Source organism: Aythya fuligula, chromosome 5, assembly GCF_009819795.1.
Source record: "Aythya fuligula isolate bAytFul2 chromosome 5, bAytFul2.pri, whole genome shotgun sequence".
Classification (NCBI taxonomy): Eukaryota; Metazoa; Chordata; class Aves; order Anseriformes; family Anatidae; genus Aythya; species Aythya fuligula.
Window position 1 is genome coordinate 6,659,840 of NC_045563.1, and position 21,571 is coordinate 6,681,410.

The 21,571-nt window shown below is 45.0% G+C and overlaps 1 protein-coding gene across 3 annotated transcripts in view; it reads left to right on the forward strand.

Annotated features, from left to right (window-relative positions):
- Positions 1-21,571, forward strand: part of SYT16 (synaptotagmin 16) — a 94,750-nt gene that overhangs the window by 68,735 nt on the left and 4,444 nt on the right. For 2 of the 3 annotated variants that reach the window (XM_032188879.1, XM_032188877.1), the window contains exons 4-6: positions 6,873-7,129; positions 10,967-11,410; positions 12,473-12,662. In XM_032188879.1, the coding sequence (XP_032044770.1) occupies positions 6,873-7,129; positions 10,967-11,410; positions 12,473-12,662 (891 nt within the window). The remainder of the gene's footprint in view (positions 1-6,872; positions 7,130-10,966; positions 11,411-12,472; positions 12,663-21,571) is intronic. The other variant, XM_032188878.1, reaches the window with a different exon arrangement.

Consider the following 21,571-nt stretch of genomic DNA (forward strand, 5'->3'; position numbering starts at 1 on the left):
ATGTGCTTATGGAGAAGCAGCCACAGTTGTCATGGAGGTCTATTAAAAACCTGTGACCTAGCGAAGGCAGGATGCTGTTTCCCCACCAATAGCCACGTGGTCGGTGTAAGTGAGATTCAAGGTGAAGAAAGGCGCTTTCCCCGAGAAAGCTGCCCTCCGCCCGCTTGCCTGCCCCGCTCATTTGTTCAGCTGCTTGGGTTTGCCATGGCGATTATCAAAGCGAGTCTTGGCAACCATTATTGTACACTTGGTGCTCAAGAGCGAGCAGCAGGTCGGCCACGGTGGACATCTGGCTCGTTCACATGCGTGTACACAAGCGTTGCACGCACGCCCCGGCTGCCCATCGTCCCCTGGGCTCCCTCTCCGTGCGTGTCGCTGGGTCAGAGCCTCCTGCTGGGAGGGAGATCGGCGAAATGCTGCTACGTTTTCACCCCGAGAAGGCAAGGCCAAGTATATATAGTGCGTATTGAGCCCTCCTTCCCCCAGCTGGCAGATATTTCCGCGCTAATGAGGGTGCAGTCATCTCGTAGGCAGAGCATGTGCTGGGAGAAGGAGGGGAAGGGCGTTCGTGGGGACGTGCTCAAATGTGTATCTGCACTTTTAAAGGTTACGATTTACATTGGTCTCCCGAGTTCCTCTGCTGCTGGCAGATGGAGTCAGCAGTGCCTGTTAGCCATGTGCCGTGGCTGCGCTCGTGGCGTTACCCAGAGGAGGTCGGGGCTGAGTTGCTTTTTCTGCACAAAAGAAGTTCCCTCTCCTTTGCAGGAGCTGAAGGCAAATGCAAGGACAAGAAAGTTTTCAAGCACTGTGCTGATTGCTTTGTCTTTGCACGGGCTGAGGATTTTACAAGTGGTTCCCTGTGTATGTTTTGTCCTACTCTGTTCTGCTCTGTTAAATATATGCATCAACAAAATAAGGTGAAGTGCAGAGGTGGGCAAGGTCTAATAACTTGTAATTGCTGCTGATACAAAATGCCATCCAGAGGCTTTCCTGAGGCTTGAAGAAGCAGGTCCATGGCAGGTTCATTCCCCAGTCTTCCTCAAGCCCTTGCTCAGCTGTCTGTCCCCAGAAGGTCCCTCTGGGAGCTGGAAGTGTGCCGTTTCATCTGGCTTCTTGGCCAAGGGCAGCAGACTGTCTAAAGCCCAAGCTGTCGTTTTCTCCCAGTAAATAGTTACGGGGTGGATGAAGAACTGACGGCATCTTCAGCGATGAATGAGGTGATTAAGCAGTTTGAGATCTATGTCATGCTCACAGTTTTTGATCAGGAGTATCTGAAAAAGCACCACAAGCAGGTGTGGAGCGCAGACCCATGTTCAGCCCCTTCTCTCCAGCCATGAGGAGTCGGTACAGAGGTATCTGAATGTGATCTCCCTTTCTCTCTTACTAAACTGGCTTTCCCTATTGATTACCTGCAGCTCATTTCTAAAATACTTACAGGGAGAAGCGTCTGGATCCAAGCCCTGCTGAAGTCCACGAAGATCTTTCCATTGACTGTCCGTTGGTTTTGAGTTCTGGCTCCAAATCCCCAGGGGTTTTTATGGATTATTTTGCCAGAATAAAGACTGCAGGACTTTGTTCTAATATATTTTTGATCTGTGCCATTTAAGTCATTTCTTTAGCAAGCCTTTTAGCAAAAGTTGCATGTCTCCTTTTGCAGCAGCTTTGCAAACACAAGGTGAACAGTGAATGAATTATGCTGGATCATTTGCCAGCGCATACGCCAAATGTCAGGCAATGACAGAAACTAAAAATTTATGGCACAGAAGGGAAGAATTTTATGATCTTCTATGGACTAATGTAATGACTCTTTTATACAAACAAAGATGGAATGCATTTAAAAATGTAGCTACTTAGAAAATTGGTCTGAACACATTCTAAAATCTGGAGAAATTCATTAGAGGGAAGAGCTGTGAAAGTGCCCTCTGTTTTCAGTTCTGTAGAATGCCTTAATTTTGAAATACAATTGCTTGGTTTTAATTCACCCTCTGATCGTTTCAAGACATGGCTCTCCATTGAACTCTTCTTCTGGCACAACACGGTGCAGAGTTGGTATAACTTTTCAGAGGTGATATTGATATGATTTAAATAGCTGTTCAGGAACTAGATTAAACCAGATACTGGAACCTACTTTCAACAAAGACATTGGGTTCACCACCTCATTCCTCATTAAGCTCAAAATCAGACCCTTCGTTATGAACAAATTACTATAACCTCATGTCCCCGGGTATGCCGGATCTCTTCAAACTGGTAGTTTTCTTTTTTTTTTTTTTTTTTACAGAATCAGAAATCTACAACAGACTTAGGCATCCAGAGAAGCTGAGCATCTTGGAGGGCCCTGAATAGCTTCTCTCCCACTCAGCCTTGGCATACAGCAAAGTCTTCACACATCCTGTTCTTAAATGAGATTTTCCTTGACCCTCTCTTTCTGAATGTCATCACGGTCGGCACTTTGGACTTGTTTAGCCCGAACTTTTCAACCGTTAAAAAGCGTTGTAGTAACCTGAATAGAGCCTGGGAAGAGGAGTGTGCTCTGCAGGAAGGAGGTGTTTGGAGGATGCTCTGGGGAGCTGAATGGCTTGAATGCCAGCTCTGCCCACAGCCTCTCTGCAAATCACCCTGTTAATAAAGAGCCTGTTTTAGTTCTGGAAACATGGAGTCTTCTTATGCAATTACCCAGCATGTGGTAAATTAAACAATCTTGGCCTGATTGCATAATGTCACTTGAAATTTAAGATCCTTTTTCTCTTTAGCCCCTAAAATTTACAAGCCATTTTTGTTTAGATTTATAGTAATTAGGTAATGGTTCTGCTTCTTCGAGGCTCTTCTGGGAAGTTTTTTAGCACTTTGATGGCTGATCTCAAAATAACCAGGGGCAGAGCAGGGCTCAGTCTCCCCGTGTCTGCTGTGGTTCGGCGTACAGGAGCACGCGGTGCCGAGGCACCAAAGAGTGGCTTGGAACGGGGGATCTAGCAGGGGAGTAGTGCTGTATGAGGGCAAAAGTGCTCCAGTCCCACTGCCTCATGTCTCTGCTGCGGTGCCTTGCCAGTCTTTCAGGAAGAGGCACTTCAAAATCACCACCCAGTCCAGAAGTGTCAAGATCCATCCTGAAATCCTTTCTTTCTCTTGACTGTGCTTGACCTCTACAAGCTTGTAACTTTCCGCGTGTGTTTGTGTTCGGTCTAGAAGAAGGGATCAAGTTTCTGCCATTTTGGAAAATCACAAAGAAAAGACTTTTTCTCGTAAAAACAGTGATTCACTGCAGTCCACGTAGCAAACGTCACCTTGGCCAGCACAAGTAAGAGAGACATGTTAAACTCTTCATCTCAGTGTTTCTTGCTGGTTAATAAACTATTTGCTGTTAAATTAGTAAGATCTACTGGGCTTCATCTCTTAACTCTGGAAGTGCATTTTAGGGACTGATGAGGCCTCTCAGGATGTTTCTTTAGCACATTGTAATTCATAGAACTGGGAAATTTCTTTGAAAAAGAAGAAAAACATATTCTAGGTTAGACAAACCATTTGCTTGCTAATTCAAGAGGAGTCTTCACAGTTTTTTCCAGCCTGATTTGCAGTATTGGATTTGTTGAGCTTTCCCTGTATCCTTGGAGAGATGCTTCTGCATCCCTGTACCTGTTGGAGTTCTGCTCCTTGGTGTTGCAGGTGAGGCTCATCATTTCATCTGGCAGAATTCAGTTTCTTTACAGCCAGTTCTGCAACCTTGAATGCAAACTTTCCTGATTTTTTGGTGATTTATGTTCCCTGGTGTTCACCTGGCCTTCATCGTGACTTGTGACACATGACACAACAGGGAAAGGCTGTGGGGCAGGACTGGAAAACAAACAAACAAACAAACAAACATGCTCTTTTAGTGTACAGAGCCCTTAAGTTTAGAATTTGCTGCTGCTGCTCTGAGGGGACTCCTGGCTAATTAAAGTTCAGATAGTTAGGTAAGGCTGTCTCAACATATATCTGTGATGCTCTGCTGTTTATTCATGTCAGGTATTCATAAGACAGTTGACATTTTCTTCCTTAAAGTTCTCTCAAGTAAATTACAGGCATTTTACTGCTATGACCTTTTCCCTTACATGAAGAACTTCTGTTTTGACCATTTTTGTGTGAATATAACACCAGAACGGATGTAATTGGAGATGTATAGTTGTTCCAGTCTGCGTGGCTGGGCTATTACCTGTAATGATCCCCTAATACTGGTGTTTGTAAGTGATTATCACTTACCAAACTGCTTTAAATTTAAAGAAAAAGCCAGCCTGTTTCTCTAAATGGTTTTGGTGAATCACCTTTTCCCTTCCTTTCCCTGAATACTACATTTGCTTTCCTAACACATTAATTTTCCCTGAGTCTTAGGGAAATGGCTTGCTCTATTAATACATTTCTGGAGTTTTCCTGTTATGAATAGCCTTTTATGGCTTTAATGTAGTTTTTGAAAATTCCTCTATTATTGATCTAGATATTATCCCAGCAGGAGTCAAAACCACAAGACAATTGTGTGAGGATAATTTCTTACTACAGTAGCGTTTTATTCTGAAAGCCTGCTGTGTGGTGTGTGCTTTGATGGATGACCCACTGTTTAAAATGTGTATTAGACGTTGGCTTGCTAATTGAATGCCTTAAGGAGCGCCTGTACCCAGTCACTCTAAGTAAATTTGTGTATGTGGAATTTCGGTTATTTTGTTTCTCGCCTGTGTTCTCATGTTTACTCGTTTCTGTTTTCTGACGTTGTAGGGAAGAGTGGGAGTAATGGCAAAGAATCAAATGACTTCCTACCCTCGCTTGGTTTCAGCTCGGGGCAGAGGGAGAGGATGAGGGCTCCTGATTTCAGGACCAGGTGTGCCAGCTGGGAGGAGGAGGAGAAGATGGGGTGGCTGTTGGATGTTAGAAGGGAGCGAGAAGAGCACTCACCTGGCATTTGAGAGATCAGGATTGGGAGCCCTCATTCTCCTGAAGGACCATCTCCCACATCTCAGAACAGCTCCATAACTGTGAAGCTGTGGGGTGCTTCCCCACAGGGAGAGCCCTTCATGGGAGGCCCTTCGTGGGCAGAGGGAAGGGGACAAGGTGGTTCTCCTGGTCATTGACTGAAAGAGCAGCCAAGGAGGGGGGACAAGAGCTTCTGCCCACCTCCAAGAAATGGCTCCTGAGTGCCATTCCCATTCCCTTTGTGCTTTTGGTTTGGTTCTGTGGGGCAGATGTGAATCAGAAACAGCGTATTTGCTCCTAGGACCAAGCACGGAATGTCTTCTGCTCAGAAGGATTTGGGCTTTTTGCTCAAGACAGTGGGATGTGGAGAGAATGGAGATACTGATTCGTCTAAACCAAAGCAAAGACATTGTTTTCTATTTAACACAGTGATTATTACTGTTATTTGAGTTGGAGGCCAAACTCAAATAATATGTTGTTGTTGTCTTATGGTAATGACCTTCATGAGAACAAACCTTTGCATCCCGAGTGTCTGTGTTTCTGAATCTGCTTTTGTTACTTTCATCAGCTGTGTGGAGGTGCGGCTTTTTTTTGTTCACTGTAATTGCTCCTTGCTTACTTGGAAGTGATGGAGACAGAACCTGGCTCTCTGTGTTCATAAAGCGAGGCCTGGCATCAGATTCACTGGAAGGAGGAAGGTCCTTGGTTTTCTTCTGCAGGTGTTTGCAGAGCGTATTCAAGGCCAGATCACGATGTTATTTTCATCCGCGTTCCTGCCCATGTAATTATTTGTGTCACTCCACACAGAGTGCTCTCGCTGATGCATTGGAGTAAAGTGCTCTGTGTTCAAAATCGAGCCTTTGATGGCGTAGAGGAGGAATCTGTGGTGGTCTGAACCAAAGGAGATTGTTTTGTTCTTGTTAATGAACCTTTATTTAACCATGAAGTAGATGTCTAAGGACCAGATGAACTAAAACCAAAGTAAGAGTCGAGGAAGTTGGGGAATACATCTTGCTGCAGCCACCTGTGGAACAAATTAGCCCAAACATAGAGTTTGGAAATTCCTGGTTGGCTTGTGGGGCTGATAGCGTGTACCCATGCCCTCAGGGATGGGTGATGAGGTCGTGGTGGCACTCTCACCCATGTGAAACTTCTTTCCTTACCCGCTCCATCCCCTTGGCCATGCTGACTCTTGTCTTTTCCTCCTCCTTCATAAAAGGAAGTTGCTGATATCACAGAATCACAGGATGGTTTGGGTTGGAAGGGACCTCAAAGACCACCTGGTTCCAACCCCATGGGCAGGGACACCTCCCACTAGACCAGGTTGTGCAAAGCCCCATCCAACCTGGCCTTAATATCTGTTCATCAGGGCCATGCTGTGCTCTTTTATAATTTGTCTGATCTATGTTTTCGTGGAAGCCATTGCTTTGGGGCTACAAAGCAACCCCAAGGCTCTTGAATACCCCATACTGCATGTGGTGGTGAGCTCCTTCAACTAAGGGAAACCAGTTTCTCCATTCAGGATGTGGAAAATAAGGAACAGCCACCTCCACCCCACCAAAAGCTGATGTATACAAGATTTGTTGCACGTCCAGTGCAGCAGTGCTCCTAAGTAGAAACTGCCTCTGGCATACAGGGGAATCCTAGAATCATTACTTTGGAAAAGCCCTCCGGGATCATCTGGTCCAACCGTCCCCCTACCACCAATGTCACCACTAAACCATGTCCCTAAGCACCACGTCCAACCTTTCCTTGAACACCTTCAGGGATGGTGACGCCACTACCTTCCTGAGAAACCCCTCCCAATGCCTTGTGGAGACAAGGTCAAAAAAGAAAATAAAAAAAAATAATGTTTGGAAGACACATTTTGGGAGGGAGAGGGGAAGTGATTTCATTGTAATCCCTCTGAAATTAATTTCTTGCTGAAAAATTGTTAGATCTGGATGGACTAAGCCAACTGAGTTACCAAGACAACCTACCCTATCGTGAAGATGACCACGGATCTGTTGATTCAAGAAGAACAATGGAGAGCAGGGGTGCTGGGCAGCATAAAGGGCCTAGGATGGAGTCCAGCGTTGCTGATGGCATTAGCCAGCAAGCCACCGATGGATGTTTGGAACTGGAGACAGCATTTTCCAACCAGGGATTTGAAGGAAATGATGCTACTGACAGCTCATCAGCGTGGAGCCCTGAGGTACAGTGAATTGTCTTTTGTTACATGTGGTGTAAGATTTTGAAGGATACTGGGGGCCAAAGAACGTTAGGGGAGAAATGAAGTGAAAAATTGATCGGCACAGCAGAAGGTAATGGTTCTCCTGTGTGCGTGAGCACACACCTCTCTGTGTGTTTCCCCCGTTCCTTGTATTGTACCTCTTGCTACTAACGCTCATTCAGGGAAGCTGCTTTCTTGCTTGATGTCTGACTTTCGGTCTTTGAACTGAAATTGCAACCAGCATTTACCATCAGTTAGCAAAGAGCACCCTGCGGTGGCCCAGGGCTTTGCAACTGGCTGCATGTGCAGTGTGTGGGCCTGGAAATATGGTGTTGTCCCTGGGTCAGATCTCTGCCTCTTTTTCCACAAGGTTTTTATGGCTTAGGCAATGGGAAGCATCTGGAAAGCTAGAGGCAACTGGTGCCTGTGACTTGGCAAAGTGACCATCACCAGGGTCCCCACTGATAGCAGGCATCTTTCCAGGGAAGGAGAGGGAATGGGGTTAGAGCTGCTTTGCTTTCCCTTGGTTCTGCACCTTTATTTTGAAGCCTCAGGAAACCGTTACAGATTTTAGGACTTGTAAATGCCTGATGACTTAGCATCCCTCTTTTCTCTCATATTCGTTCTGCGTGATGTGTTTGGTTTCATTATTATTTTACCACGAGATTGAATTTCTGAAAAAATATCAGCCTGCATCAGACATATTAGAAGAATCACACAAAGGTCACGTCTTCTGCCTGACTTAAAGGAGACGGTTCTTCAGCTGTGGAAATTAATACCTCTGTACTCCGAGCAACGAGGCTTTGAGGGCAAGGTTCCTTTCCTCCGAGCATGCTGCCTGCAGCTGGTTAAAGTGATGGAGAGCCACTCCTCGGTGCGTACGCTCCAGCCTTAAAGGAGCATTTTGGTTTGCTGCACAAAGCAGTCCCACAAAGCACCGTACAACACATGGGAACTCCATGCGACGGCAGCCCAGGCCTCTCTTTGCTGCGTGCCTGACACACAGTGTTTGTCTGCCCATCTGAGGCTCGTTCCTCCTCCTCTTTATCTGATGTGCATTGCCGTGGTATGCCCGCGTTGCAATGTCTCAGCTGTCCTCCACTTGTATTTCTTTGGAATCCATCTCTCGTTTTGCTCCTGGCACGTACAGTTAAAAAATGCAAACAATGGTTATAGCATCAGGTGGCAGATATCCACGAGTCCTGGTTTGTCTACTACGAGCAGCTACTCATCCAAAGGTATTGTGTGGATTAATGAAAGACTTTTTATTACGGGAACTAAATGTTCTGACATGCCAGGAATGTCCAAGCTGTATTATGCTTCATTCAGAGCTCCTCTCTTTAGAGACAAAAATGATAATTTTATGCCCCTGCCGTGGAACCACAAGTACCATTTCAAGCCTAGTCCATAATTAGCTGCTCTCACAGGTTTCTCTGGCAGAAATGGACTTATTTTACCTAGTGAAATGGATGTTGGCTCTGTCCTGAGCGACTGGGTTAGACATACAGTATCAATCAGTCTACTTAGCTTGACGCCACCACAGCTGAGCTGGGAAGAGGGAAATAAATAAATTCAGATGTAGTGTCTAGACCCCACACTTTCCTTGGATTTCAATTTCACTGTTTATATAGTTTGTGTAGCCAATACATCCACAAAGCACTCGCAGCTCCAGCTGAGCCATGAAAGCCAATGGGAATTTTGTCAAGACTTCCACAGAAAGAAGACCAAGCATCTATAAGCTTCGTGGGCTGAACACCTGTAGAGAGGTGAGTCCCAGATAGCACAGCTCTCTCTGAAAGCACCAGCCTGTGGGATCCCGACAGCTTGGTTGTCCATGGAAAGGTCACTGGCACGGAGTCTGGCATTCTTTCCCTCCTTTCCTCCAACACATGCAGTTTTCTCTGCAGTGGATGTGGCCACAGCTATTGTAGCACAGTTTGAGATTTCCTAATATCCAGATCCATTTTAACTGCTCTGTCAAAGACCAGATATCTGACCTTCAGCCTGCCCTTCAGGCAGCCAGAAGATGAGACGCTCGGCTCTGTTGGTAGGAAAGTGCCTCTTGGCTTTTTGTACAAGATGATGACGCACAGGTACGCACGTTCCCAGCTCAGGCATGTCGATGAAAGCAGCAGTGCTGCAAGCAGAGTTTGCTCTGTACTCCAGCAGCAATTCTCAAATGTGCCTTGATCCCATCTCCTCAACAGCAAATGCACGGATGAAAGTGGGGAGGGATGAACATGTGGGGGGAAGCATGAATCAAGTGCAATCCCTTTGCTTTTCCTTCTTAAATATTATTTCAGCAGCCAGACAGAAATAACTTGACAGCTACACAGCAGCACTTGCATTTGCATAACATCACGTTCTCTCCCGGCAGCCCGGCCTGCCTGGCATCTTTGTCTTTGAAACCTGCTGCTCATACAGAAAGGTGTTTTTATGAGCAACTGAGTCATTTTGTGCACTGACCAAGAGGTGATTTTTCTCTCTTTGACACCACTAATGCAAAATATATGACAGCAGGTCTCAATTACTAATGTACACAGATGGACATCTGCAGCCACAGGTATGAATGCCTCAAACACTTGTAAAAATAAGGAAAGTTGGAGCTCTGCAAATGAGCCTGAACACTTGAAAAGCTGATCGACAGGAAGTAGATGGAAATTTTGAGATTTGTCTGAGATCTTGGTTGAGACACAGGCCGCCCTAGAAACTTCTCAAGGGAATTACATCAGAAGTCTTCTGGCCCATCATCTGCGCTCTAAACAATAAGATCCCTCTGTTGAAAAGAAGTGTTACTTGAAATGCGAAAGAAGATAAATGTTTGAGGAGGAGGGTGACTCAGACTGCTAGTGACAGGCCTTAATTCACCTTCTGGCTATTAACTGAAAATCTTTCCCGAGTACAGTGTATACTCATGTTTAAATACAAATCATTGATCACTATAGCAACCCCTTTATCACATGAAGCACATTCTAGCTCTAAGATAACAAGCACTTTTGAACAGAAACGCACACGCCCACTCATCAAAAGGTAAGGTGAGCATCCATTTTTTATTTTATCAAGATGATTTTTGCTTTAGAAGAAGGTAAAAGATCGCGTGTGAATTCATCTGCACATTTTGATTTTGTATTTTGAATTCTTGTTCCGTACGTATTAGTACCCACACTGAACAGAAGGAACAGATGCATCTCTTGGGAGATTTAAAAAGTGAATAAAGAATCAATATGTATTTAATCAGACCGTTTTTCTTGATTATCATTGCTTTAGCAGTAGGAAAGTTATTGAGTTATAGGGTAGCATCTAGAAATGGAATTTCCATTCTGCCACAAGTTCTGACATTATGATTTTCCCCTTCAATCAAACTGAACACAGTGCTTAATTTTCTTAGTTTCCTACAGAACAAAATATCCAAAAAGGTAGCAGGTTCGATGAAATTGTTTGATTTCAGTAATGTTAAAAAAAAAAAAAGCCATCTTGAAAAAATTTCAGTGTATATTCAAAGTAATAGGTTGTCTTTTTTTTTTTAACCAAACCAAAACATTTTTCCCCTATGTACAATTTTTGCCAAGTTAACAGTCTTCTGCAAAACATTCAAATATTGATGGAACCTGTTGCTTACTAGATTGTATGGGGAATATTACACAGGATCAGGCAGTTAATGAGCATTGGCATCTCAAAAGAAAGTGGGACCCTTGTTTTGCAGAGAAACTGTCCACATTTGCAAACACAAGTGAGGAGATGAAAAGTTTTTAAGTAGAGTTGGAATCACAAAGGCAGTTCAGCTCTGATGGAGGTTTTATTTCTTCCTTCTCTTTGCAGGAGCATGATGAAGTAAACAGTGTACCAGCTCATGAGAGTGCCCATCAGCCCGTCTGTAGATGTGGTGATCTAGATGTCATCTTCACTTATAAAGCCTCAAGTCAAAAACTGGTGGTTACTGTCTTGGAGGCCAGGGACGTCCCAGACAAAGACCGCAGCGGTGTGAACACCTGGCAAGTGCACACAGTCCTAATGCCAAGCAAGAAACAGAGGGGTAAAACAAGCGTTCAGAGAGGACCTGTCCCCATGTTCAAGGATAAAATTACTTTCAGTAAGCTGGAGCCACATGAGTTGAGTGGCTATGCCATCCGTTTCCGCCTCTATGCTGTGCACAAGATGGTTGGAGAGAAGATGATGGGAGAACAGCTGTTCTACCTGAGCAACATCAGCCAGGAGAGGGATGTGAAGGTGACGCTGGTCTTGGAGCCAAGGAGTAATTTGACTGTAAGTCTGATGAAGGAAATTTGGAGTCTGTAAAATTGTTCCTTTAGTGAATGGGGACCAGCTGTTCTTAATACCTTCAATTCAGGGCCATTAGGATGCAACTGGTGGGTCTGTCCTACTGTCATTTACCACAGGTAGCAGTAAGGGGAAGCACAGGGCACATCTTCCACACAGAAAGCTGTGCCTCGTTAATCATGGCTCACCTAGCAAGCTTGTACTTCTATACAACTCATCAAACACCGTGCCATGCAGGATTAATAGCTTGGGTCCTGGAGCCACAAAGGCTAATTACCTTCATTTCAACGAGAACAGTAGTTCTTGTGCACCGTTATGTTGGTGGAGCTGTACTACTGCCAGTTCAAGAGCTACCTCATTTGGCACTAGCTCCTGGCCTGTGGATCTCTGCATTGAGCAGTTTCCACGTTACCAGAAATACTCAGAAAATGTTTCTTTTCATGGCAGATTGGAGTGGTAGGTCATGGGAGGAGGAACTGGCAGTGCTGCTTCATAGCCTTCCATGCATATCACTGTTGTATCCAGCTCTGGCTATGCCAATCAGTTTGTGTAGATGAGCTCTGACATGATTCATTGTCTACAAGAAGCTCAGTAAGACGTTAGGCACACAAAATGAATGAAACATCACAGGCTGGGTGAGAAGGGGATAGAGAAAATGTCACGGTGCAAGGAAAGAAATTAAGAAAATACGCAGTACATGACTAAAAAAAACCCAAAATGCATTCCATCCAAAAGTCTTTTTTTTTTTTTTTTTTTTTTTTTTTTAAGATTTTCTGTGCATTTAATGAGCTAGGATGTATGCTTATCTCAGAGGCTTTGATTTACACTAGATTTACACATTACATAGCGTTCTTCATCTTTAAAGAGAAAGCTAAATGGTGTTTTTGTAAAAGTAATGCTCTGATTCTTTTGGTGCCTTATCATAATTCATTCTTAGTCATTGCCATTTCTTAAGGGAGATCTTACTAAGCAAGGCTACAAGATATAAATTAAAGGGAGGGTGGCGGTGAAAAATCTGATGAGACTTTCAGTGCTCTTTCCCTGCAGAGTGCAGACTCTCAGCTTAGTCTGTCAGCAATCTCTCACAGTGATAGCGCTTCTTCAACACAGTCCCTGTCGCATGGAGGGGTGCCAGAGCTGCTCGTGGGCTTGTCGTACAATGCCACTACAGGGCGGCTGTCAGTGGAGATGATCAAAGGCAGTCATTTCCGAAACCTCGCAATTAATAGGCCACCTGGTAAGTACTTTCACTGCTATTAAATAACACCACAGAGTCAAAATTTGTGTTTTATTTTCCTCCTCGAGATATTCAATTATGCCATTTCTGAGTTAGGTTTCCGTGCAGAGCGTCTGATTGAAAATTAAGAGCATTATTGCAAATATGTGTGCTGGGAAACTTTGCAGTGTAAATGGAGGCAATCATATGAAGACGCAGCTGACAGGACAGCAATACCAGAATGCTCCTTTTCTTGCATGTACCTTTCCCACAGCTGATTATGGCAGAAGTGCTATTACACCCAGAGCACAGAGTAATTTTCAGCAAATCCACAGAAAAAAAGAAGCACTTTTTGAGTGATTATATGTTCCCATGTGACACGCAGAGGCCCTGCCTAGTGCCATTCAATATTTCCTAGGGCTATACTTTTAGTCCCCTTCTGTGCCGCTGAGCTCTGGGTGACCTGGTGCTTCTGGCCCTTGGGGGATCTTCCTGCTGTGATTTCTTTGTAGCCACACAAAAAAGTCTTTTGTGGAAAGAGGATTTGAAAGATGTTCTATTGAGTCTCAATAGTTGAGTTCCCTTCCTCCAATACCTAAAGGAAAAAATGGAAATTGCCTTTCAGTAGGTTTGGTTAGTGCTTGAGCTATAGTTAGTCCTTGAGGAGGACAGTGGATGGATGGTGCTAATGTCTGTGATACAGATGGGGCCGGGCAACCATAGTGCGTGGCGTTATCTGCTTTGTTGCTTGTGCCCCTTATTCAGGGTTTGAATGGCAGCTCTGTATTCATCCCATATTATCCTTTTGCCTGCTGGCTGAAACCAGCAGCTAATGGCAATGTGGAATAGCATTTTTTGTTTGCTGTTGTGTTTGGGTTTTGTGATTTGGTTGTCTGTCTGTCAATGGTACAGAAGGTAAGAACCTTTGACAGCTCTTTGCATTCACTGGATTTGATGCTGTATCTCCAGCTTGCAAAATGCTAAGATTGCATTTGCAAGATGCTGTGCTCTTTATCCCAGAGCTAGCAAAGCATTTATCTGATATTTTGGTGTACAGACATGAAAACTTAAGTTTCTACTAAACTACTTCAGTACTTCAATTCATTACATAAATAAACCTGACTGTGTGAGCAATCAATCCTTCAAGAATTAAGTGCAAGTCTCTGCAACAGTAAAACACATGACTTCAGTCTGTGTAGCCCTAGCTCGTCTCGCATTAGCTGTGACAACAAAGATCTCCATGGCAGTTACTTAAAGACATGCTATTGTTTGCATTTATGCTTTATTAAAAGTTTCAAATCAGGGCATTTTTAGTTGATTTAAAGCAAAGATAGATTAAGACTAGGTTCTTACTTACCACATTCTCTAGCAAGCAAGTTCACATGTGTTTATGCAAAATGAACGTATTCCTGAAGTTTAATCCTCAGACATCGAATGAAAGTAGTCCCAATATAAGTCCAAGTTAATTTGCTGCAGTTTTTCTGGTTGTGTTTTCCATCTGTGGTCTTGGAGTTTTGTCACTTTACTGCCTGAAGGGCAGGATTCTGCAGCACTTCTGTTCTTAAATCAGGCCCTGCGCAAGCCTTGCATCTGGCTCAGTCAGGCAGCTGTACTGCCCCACCCTTTTCCCCATAAATGAAATGTTTGCATTGCAAAGAACTCAAATAATTGGCCTCCAATTTACTACCTGCGGTATCATGATCAGATTGCTGACATTTGTTGGTATGCTTCTGATGAGCGTCTCTCTGGGTGCGTGGTGTCTCGCTCCGTGTGCTGCAGTAAGCTGAGCAACCCTCAAATTCATCGTCTGAGTGCTGTATAATTGTGTCTGTCCTGGGCCTCTCAAGGGATGGGGTTTGGCAGATTAGCCATGTGTGCACAAATTTGCTTTCAGGATGGAAAAGTTTAGCTGCCTTGATTAGACGTCCCATTAAGCTTTTTAGCTGATGGGCACACAGGAAAGCAGTAGCTTGGCTGGCAGCATCTTTAAACCTGATAAGCATTTTGCATGTTTGTTGATGTGAAGAGAACAGCACGAGAAAAGAAGGCATTCTTTGAGGGAGCTTTTATTTTAAATTCTGCCTGAATTTTCTGCTTTCTGTGTTTGTGGGGCTTCAGATAAACCTAATGAAATCAGTTCGATAAGCTGGCCGTGCAAACTAATATTCCTGACACTGGTTCATAATGGTTCTCCCTGTCTGTGCTATTAAGGCTATCTTGCATTGTCCCATTGTCCCTTTGCACCCTTTCTATATCCAGATCAACTTTAGCATTATCAAGCCAGCTAGGTCTCGATGTTAGATTTGCTATCAGGCGAAGTTCATTACAAGGAAGTTCTGAACCTATCACTATCTGCTTCTTTTACTCAAACTCACCTCATTTTTTTCTGCGCCTGTAAAGTGCCCAGTAGTGTGCTGAGAAGAGGAAAATCCTGTGAAGCAGAAATCAAAAGAAGCTAAGTAGAAGCAGGAAGAAAACCAGCACTTGTCTTAGATGCTGGAGTAGCTTTTCACTGATAGCTCCTGCAGACGCTGCAGAGGAGTGCTGTGAGGTGGGATTGTTGCTGTCTGAAACATGCTGGTGGCTGAATGAGAAGCTCAATAAGTCCTTCACTAGGTGAAAACTAAAACTGCTGCCTCCCTTTCTGGAGGGCGAGGAAATAGCCCTTGTGTTTCCTCAGGTACAGCCTTTCCATGGCTCTGCTCTTTGAGGCTTGGAGAGAGCGATTTATTTCTTGACACTATCACGGGGATTTCAGACATAATAGTGCTTCAAAACACATAAATATCAAGACCAAACTGCTCTGTGGGGCAGTTACATGTGGTAAGACTGGGAGAACTCAGTGGGCAGAATCCACCTCCATTTCCCACCCCTGCACACACAGACTCTGCAGTACCCTTTTGTGGTCCTGTCGCAGCCCAGTGGCTTTAGTATTGTCTACTGCTGCCAGCTGCAGCTGTGGGCAATGACAGGAGACTCCTACAAGACAGCAAATTCTCCAGCTGTGCTCTTTTCCCACCTTACCTGCCACCTGGGGTCCTGCACAGGTGATCTCAACATCTCCTGCAGCACTTGTGCTCCCGTCTTGGCCTCTCTGCACAGGGATTTCAATGTGCAGAAGAGGGAACTGGGCTCAGGCACTGCTGATTTCAGGTGTTAAAAACCGCAGAAGCTACAGCAGGTAATTTCTGGAGAAGGAGAGGAAGATTAGAGCTGGGGGATTGTGCACATCTCTCAGTTTTGTTTTTTTTTTTTTTTCCTGGGAACATCTTATGCTTCACTTAAACCTTTAAATGGGATGCAGAGTTGAACTGAGTCACTTCAATATCAAAGTCATGGGTGCTTACGTGGGTAATAGCTGGGTTAGGAAACAGCTGGGTAGCCCGCAGAGACTTAAATCTACCAGGCAGTGTCTTCTCTTCAGGTCACATATGTGGAATGCAAGGATCGTTTGATCAAGAGTAAGCATCCAGGCATTGTTCTGGGGAATATGCAGACTTAAAGAGCTGAGTTCACAATCCCTGAGCGCACAAACAGGTCCATTATCACTCAGAGCACTTAAGAGCACTCAGGAGCAGGGTTGCAGCACTGGACTGTAAATTGGCAGTGTCTGCCAAAAAGCCTCGTGCACAAACGCATTTACAGCTTTGTCAGATGCGGGCACCCCAGGTGTTTTAGCACTAATGAGACGTGTCCTGTGCACCTCCTCCTCTTTGGTTCTTGTAAAAATCAGTAACGTTAGTTATGCCAGCATTAACAAGTTAGCATTTCATAGGGGTTCATATTTCGGTCTGTGGTATTGGGTTTTCTTAGAAGAACAAAGCTCAGCGTGTTCACTTAAAGGATGTTTACTGTAAGGAAAGTAACAAGAGAAGCATACAACGCTGGCAGACACATCTTTAAAAATTTATAACCGGTTACGTGCTATTTGTATGGGATAGTAGTACCTTGGGATTGTAGTGATGGACCGGGGATCGTTTACCCTCGTCAGTGTGTGAACAGGCAGCAGAAGGATGGTTTCTGCCCACAAGATATTTAACCTCCATCAGCGGCTCTGCTGGGTGCAGCTCTCCCTCCTCTAATCCAGCCTTCGCTTTTCCTCTTTCACATTGCTTTTGGGGTTTACGTCTGGGTGTAGTGCAATTTGAGAAGGACTATTGTAAAGATATTCCCATGTCTAAGAAAAGTCCTCCTAGCTTTTCAGCAGCTGCAGAATTAATCACACATAGTAATTACATCCGTACATGATCATTATTATACCAGCAGCATATTAACCCCATTAAACAAATACAATAGCACTAACTCTGGGAAAGACAGGAGGGAGAGAACAAGCTATCAGAGTTTCTATTGGGAACAGGAGAAATTCTTGAAGTAAGGACTTGTCTGAAAACAAACATCTACCTGAGCCCCGGATAACACTGCCAAGAAGTGCAGAAGCTGCTCATGTAGAAAAATTAGGGTCCTCAGATGGTATTTTTTGGTCTAGTATCAGAGTGCCTGAAAGTCATTAGTGGATTTTATTTTATCAAATTCTTTGTGGGGGAAGGAAAGTTATTATCCTTGTTTCATTCCTAGAGGACTAAGACACGGGTTAATTTCTTTAATTGATCCCACTTAGACCAGGAAGCTGAATAAAAAGGTAACTTTTAACCAGCATATCTGGCACTGAACAGGGAGCTTGCTTGAGCTCCTAAAGCTCTGTAATTCCTGCTCCCATCTCATCAGTAATAAAAGGGTGATTTGTACCAGGCAGCTGGGATGGAGTCAGCCCAGAGAGCTTGGTAAACAGCAGTAGAGGTGTTGGGCAAATGCTCGGTGCTGACTACTTGCCAGCTGGTCACAGTGGGCTTGTACAAAACCACGTCTCCTTTGACATCTTTCACTGCCTGTCCTTGGATATATCTTGCATCAACTTAAATAAGCTGAGGAAGCTTTGTTCAGGGTAGAAGAGTGGCCAGCTGCAGGGAGTCCCAGAAGGGTGTCTCAGTAGTGAGCAGCTGGGCACTGGTGTGGAAGATGAAGCGTGGATAAACGTAAGGTATGGTGGTGGGATTCATACTCAACACGGGTGGACTCAGAGCCTCTTGGGAGTGAGGTATTAGCTTATAGTAAATACCTTCTGAAAAAAAAAAAATCAATCAAATGTGTATTATAGAGAGAAAGAAAAAAAAATCTATTTGATTGTAAATATCCAAGCACCTGCACAATGAATGCCATATACAGCTCTGGTTCCCTCCATTATTTGCAGCCAGTATATGCTCTGTTTTTATAGATTTTCTGAGGCAAGTGCTGTTGGGCACTGTTGGGTGGATGGACTGACTTGGTGCAGCTCTTCCATGTGAGACTTGGTACCAAAAACCAAGGAGCTTTCAAGGAGCAATTGGGAGATTTTGGTGAGGATGTTCCATAATAATTAAACAAATCCAGTGGCAGAATCCAGTGATAGCTTGCACTTGCAGTTATCTGTTAACATTTTCAATGGTTTTGTATGTCTGTGACCATGGTACACTTGCTGTGGATAATGTGAAGGTATTTCAGAACCAGAAGAGTGCATCTGAAGCAGAGTGCCTGGCGATGCTTCTCCCAGTCCCATAGCTGTGAAAAAGAAAGAAAAAATCTTTCATTTTTTCTTTTTTCCCCTCCAAACACAAGCAGAAGACAAAGGAATTGCTCCCTGCTAATTCCAAATTTCCTCTGGAGCCAAATGTTTAATGCAAGCCCACAGCGAGTGCACGGAGCAGCGTTCGCAGGCGGCCTGATGGCAGGCGGTCCGATAAAGCCGTGCCTGTGGGCACCGTCGCTGGAGATGAGAACCAAACCTAAGTGCCCTCACATCATGCTGCAGCAGAGTTATCGCTGCTGTTGCTGAGAAGCTGTGCCTTCACGCATCTCTGAGGCAGCATAAAGCACACTACACATTGTAGGAAGCGCTGAAATTGCCCTTACTGGAGGACAGACCTCGTGCAGCTGGAGAGACCCCTCATTCTGCCCCTCAACTTGCACAAAGCAAGCCATCCGTGCTGGCAGTTCCCCCTGCTGAGGCCAAGAGGTGCTTCCAGGGAGCACAGCACCCTTCTCTGCTGCCTTTCAAACGAAAGGCACCGCTGGTCCGTTCCCCAGTGACTCAGACGCCGCGGAGGCTGCCAGATCCCAGCCTCTCCCCGCAGGAGAGCTGCCAGCCGCAGGAGGGGGACCGCAGCGGCAGAGGCTCGGTGGAAGCAGGGAAAGAAATTTGGCTCCTCAGCGACATAGTAGGCAGCTCTCAGCTTGTGTAGTAAACAGAGTAGGCCACAAGCTGCCTCTGGCCCAGTGCAAATTTTCACGACATGGGGCTGGCCACAAAAGCTCGAGTCTAATTTTCCTCTGAGCTCTTTTCCCCCCTACAGCTGCAGTGAGCCAGGTTCAGGGATCCCTGCCCTGGTGCTGGTTTCATGGGGAGGTAAAGCCATGGGCTGACGGAGCAGCAGCCTCCTGGGACAGGTCAGTCTGAGTTAGTGGGGGTACCAGGGAAGAGATCTTCACGCTGAGCTGTGCAGAGTAGCAGGGATGCTGCCCCCAAGGCTGCTTTGCTGCTGTTTATTTTGTGGGCTGGGAGCGTGGCCATGCCAGCTGAGGGAAATTAAGCTCAAGGCCCTAGGCTTTATTTTACCATGGGTCTTATTAGTCCAGATTGCAGCATGCTGGCATGGTTGTACTGCTTTTGGAAACAAGCTAGCTTGCCTGGAGCGAGGGTGGGAGAGTCCGCACAGCGCTGCGTTATGCCCTGCAGTCCACAGCCTGAGAGGTCAGAAGTCTTTGGTTGTTTATTTCCTTTCTAAATATAAATTCAAGCAGGGAGCTGGACCCTTTTGTATTGCAGTGTTTTTGTTCACAGGTCAGTGTTTTTAATAATGGTGGGGCTTAGGGTAAGTGAAAGCAGAGCTCACGCTACGCTCCGTGCTCCAAAACCAGGAACGTATAAATTATAGTTGATTATTCCCCTGAGTTGTCATTATCAGTTAGTTCCCTTGGAAGGATGATGACAGAAATGGGTCATTAGAAGAATCACGGATAAACTGATTGCCTTTGCAGATGAGCTCTCAAGAGGTGTTTTATGGTTGGGGCACTGCTGATGGAGACAGAGCAGTCTGCAGGAGAAGACGTTTGGCCAAACCTCTGGAGTAATACGCAGCGCCAGCCCAAAATGTGTCTGGCTGCTTGCAGTGTTCCTTGATTTAGTGCTTTTCACTCTGGTATTAAATGCAGAGGTGTTGATATTTTGTGTCTGTGAGCGTTGTTTGCTCCACTCATCCCTGGGATGAACGATGAGTTCAACGTAAAAATGATCTGTGGCAAGAGCTTCTGGTCCAAAGTCTGTATGGAAAGGAGAACCTGGTGGATGCGGTGCTGAAATTGGTCTTGGCAAAATCTGACGTTGTTCCTGCGTCTTCACAGACTTTTGTGTAACTGGAGGCAAGCTTCAGTGCCACACAATCCCAGGTATTAAGAGGTCTGGCTCTTCACATCAGTGAGATAGGTGCCTCAAGAGAAGGTGAGCCTTAAGGCATTTTGAGGAATGTTAAGCCTTAATCTTTCTTCTCCTTTTGTGCTTGACAGAGGTGACATGAAAGTAAATACATTGAGGAGTGTAAAGTGCTGAGATACCACAGTAATGAGGCCATTACTGAATCTGAGCATGTAATTAGATGGAAAATGTTTGCCTTCATAATGAATAGATGCTCTCACACATACATTCCTCAGCAAACCGGCAAGTTCATCCTTGCTCTAGTTCCACTAATCTCACCGGGTACCCAGGGGTGGATTTTGTTTGGCAAAGCCAAGCCAAGGGGAGAGCTTTCCATCTCAGAGAAGCAGACTGGACTACAAAAAGAGCTGGGAAGTGTTTTCCAATCAGACACCTAAAAAGGTGCTGAAAGGAGCACAATGCGGTACGGGTGAGCGAGCCACAAATGTGGTTAGTGAAGCAGAATAACAGCTCTGCTTCGTACGCACCAGCTCTGCAAAGCAAATTTCATATGCTAAATATATTATCCACACCTACTCCTTTATTTCTGTTCAGGCAAGCTCGATTCTTTTGGCTGGTAGAATACACCCAGTGGAATAAATCTGAGAAGAATTAGCAGCCTGATGTCACTTGCTCTGGTTTTGTGCCTGTGTTTACACGGAGGTGAGTAAGGCTCCTGGTATTAGCTCCGCAGTGAGCTGCTTCTCCTCCCAGCCTGCACATTCTCACCTCAGCCAGATGATGTGTGCAAAACTCCCTCAGACCTTGGTACTGTGCAGGCAGGATGGTGCCAGAGAATTACCTAACAGATCCTGATGTGTATGAAGGAAAAAGCCTAATTTTCTGGTTTTGATTCTTGGTTTAAGTCATCAGCTGTGCAGTGCTGGGTTGTCTTTAAAGCCAGCTCTGTTACTTCACGCTTGCAAAACTTGAGGCCTCACTAAGGGATGTGACACGCTGCAAGAAACGCATCCATCAAATACCTGGAAAATTGGGATGTGTGGAACACCTGTGAGGTTTAAGCTGTGGCACTTGTTTAGTGTTGAAACGGAGCTCATCTCCAGTGGCAGCATTGCTCACTAGACGGCTGCCCAGTTATGCCACGTGCTGCTTTGGCTGTAGTGACTGCAACTTGGTTGGCTCTGTAGGGCTCTGCTGAAATGAATTCCCATGTCCCAGCACTCGCCTCGCTTACATGCCAGCAGAAAGGAGCCTTTTCAGCTTTCTGCCTGCACGTGGGATTGGTTTGGAAAATGTACTGAAGTTATGCAGAAGATGTGAGATTTTGATTTTTAAAGGAAAGGCAGTTTGGAATTTAAGCAGGGAATTGTCCTACTTAGCTGCTTGTTTGTGTCCAAAAATCAGCCTGGCTGAGTTTCTGGCTGCTTTGAAATTTGTCCTCACAATGAAAAAAGAAAAAAAAGTA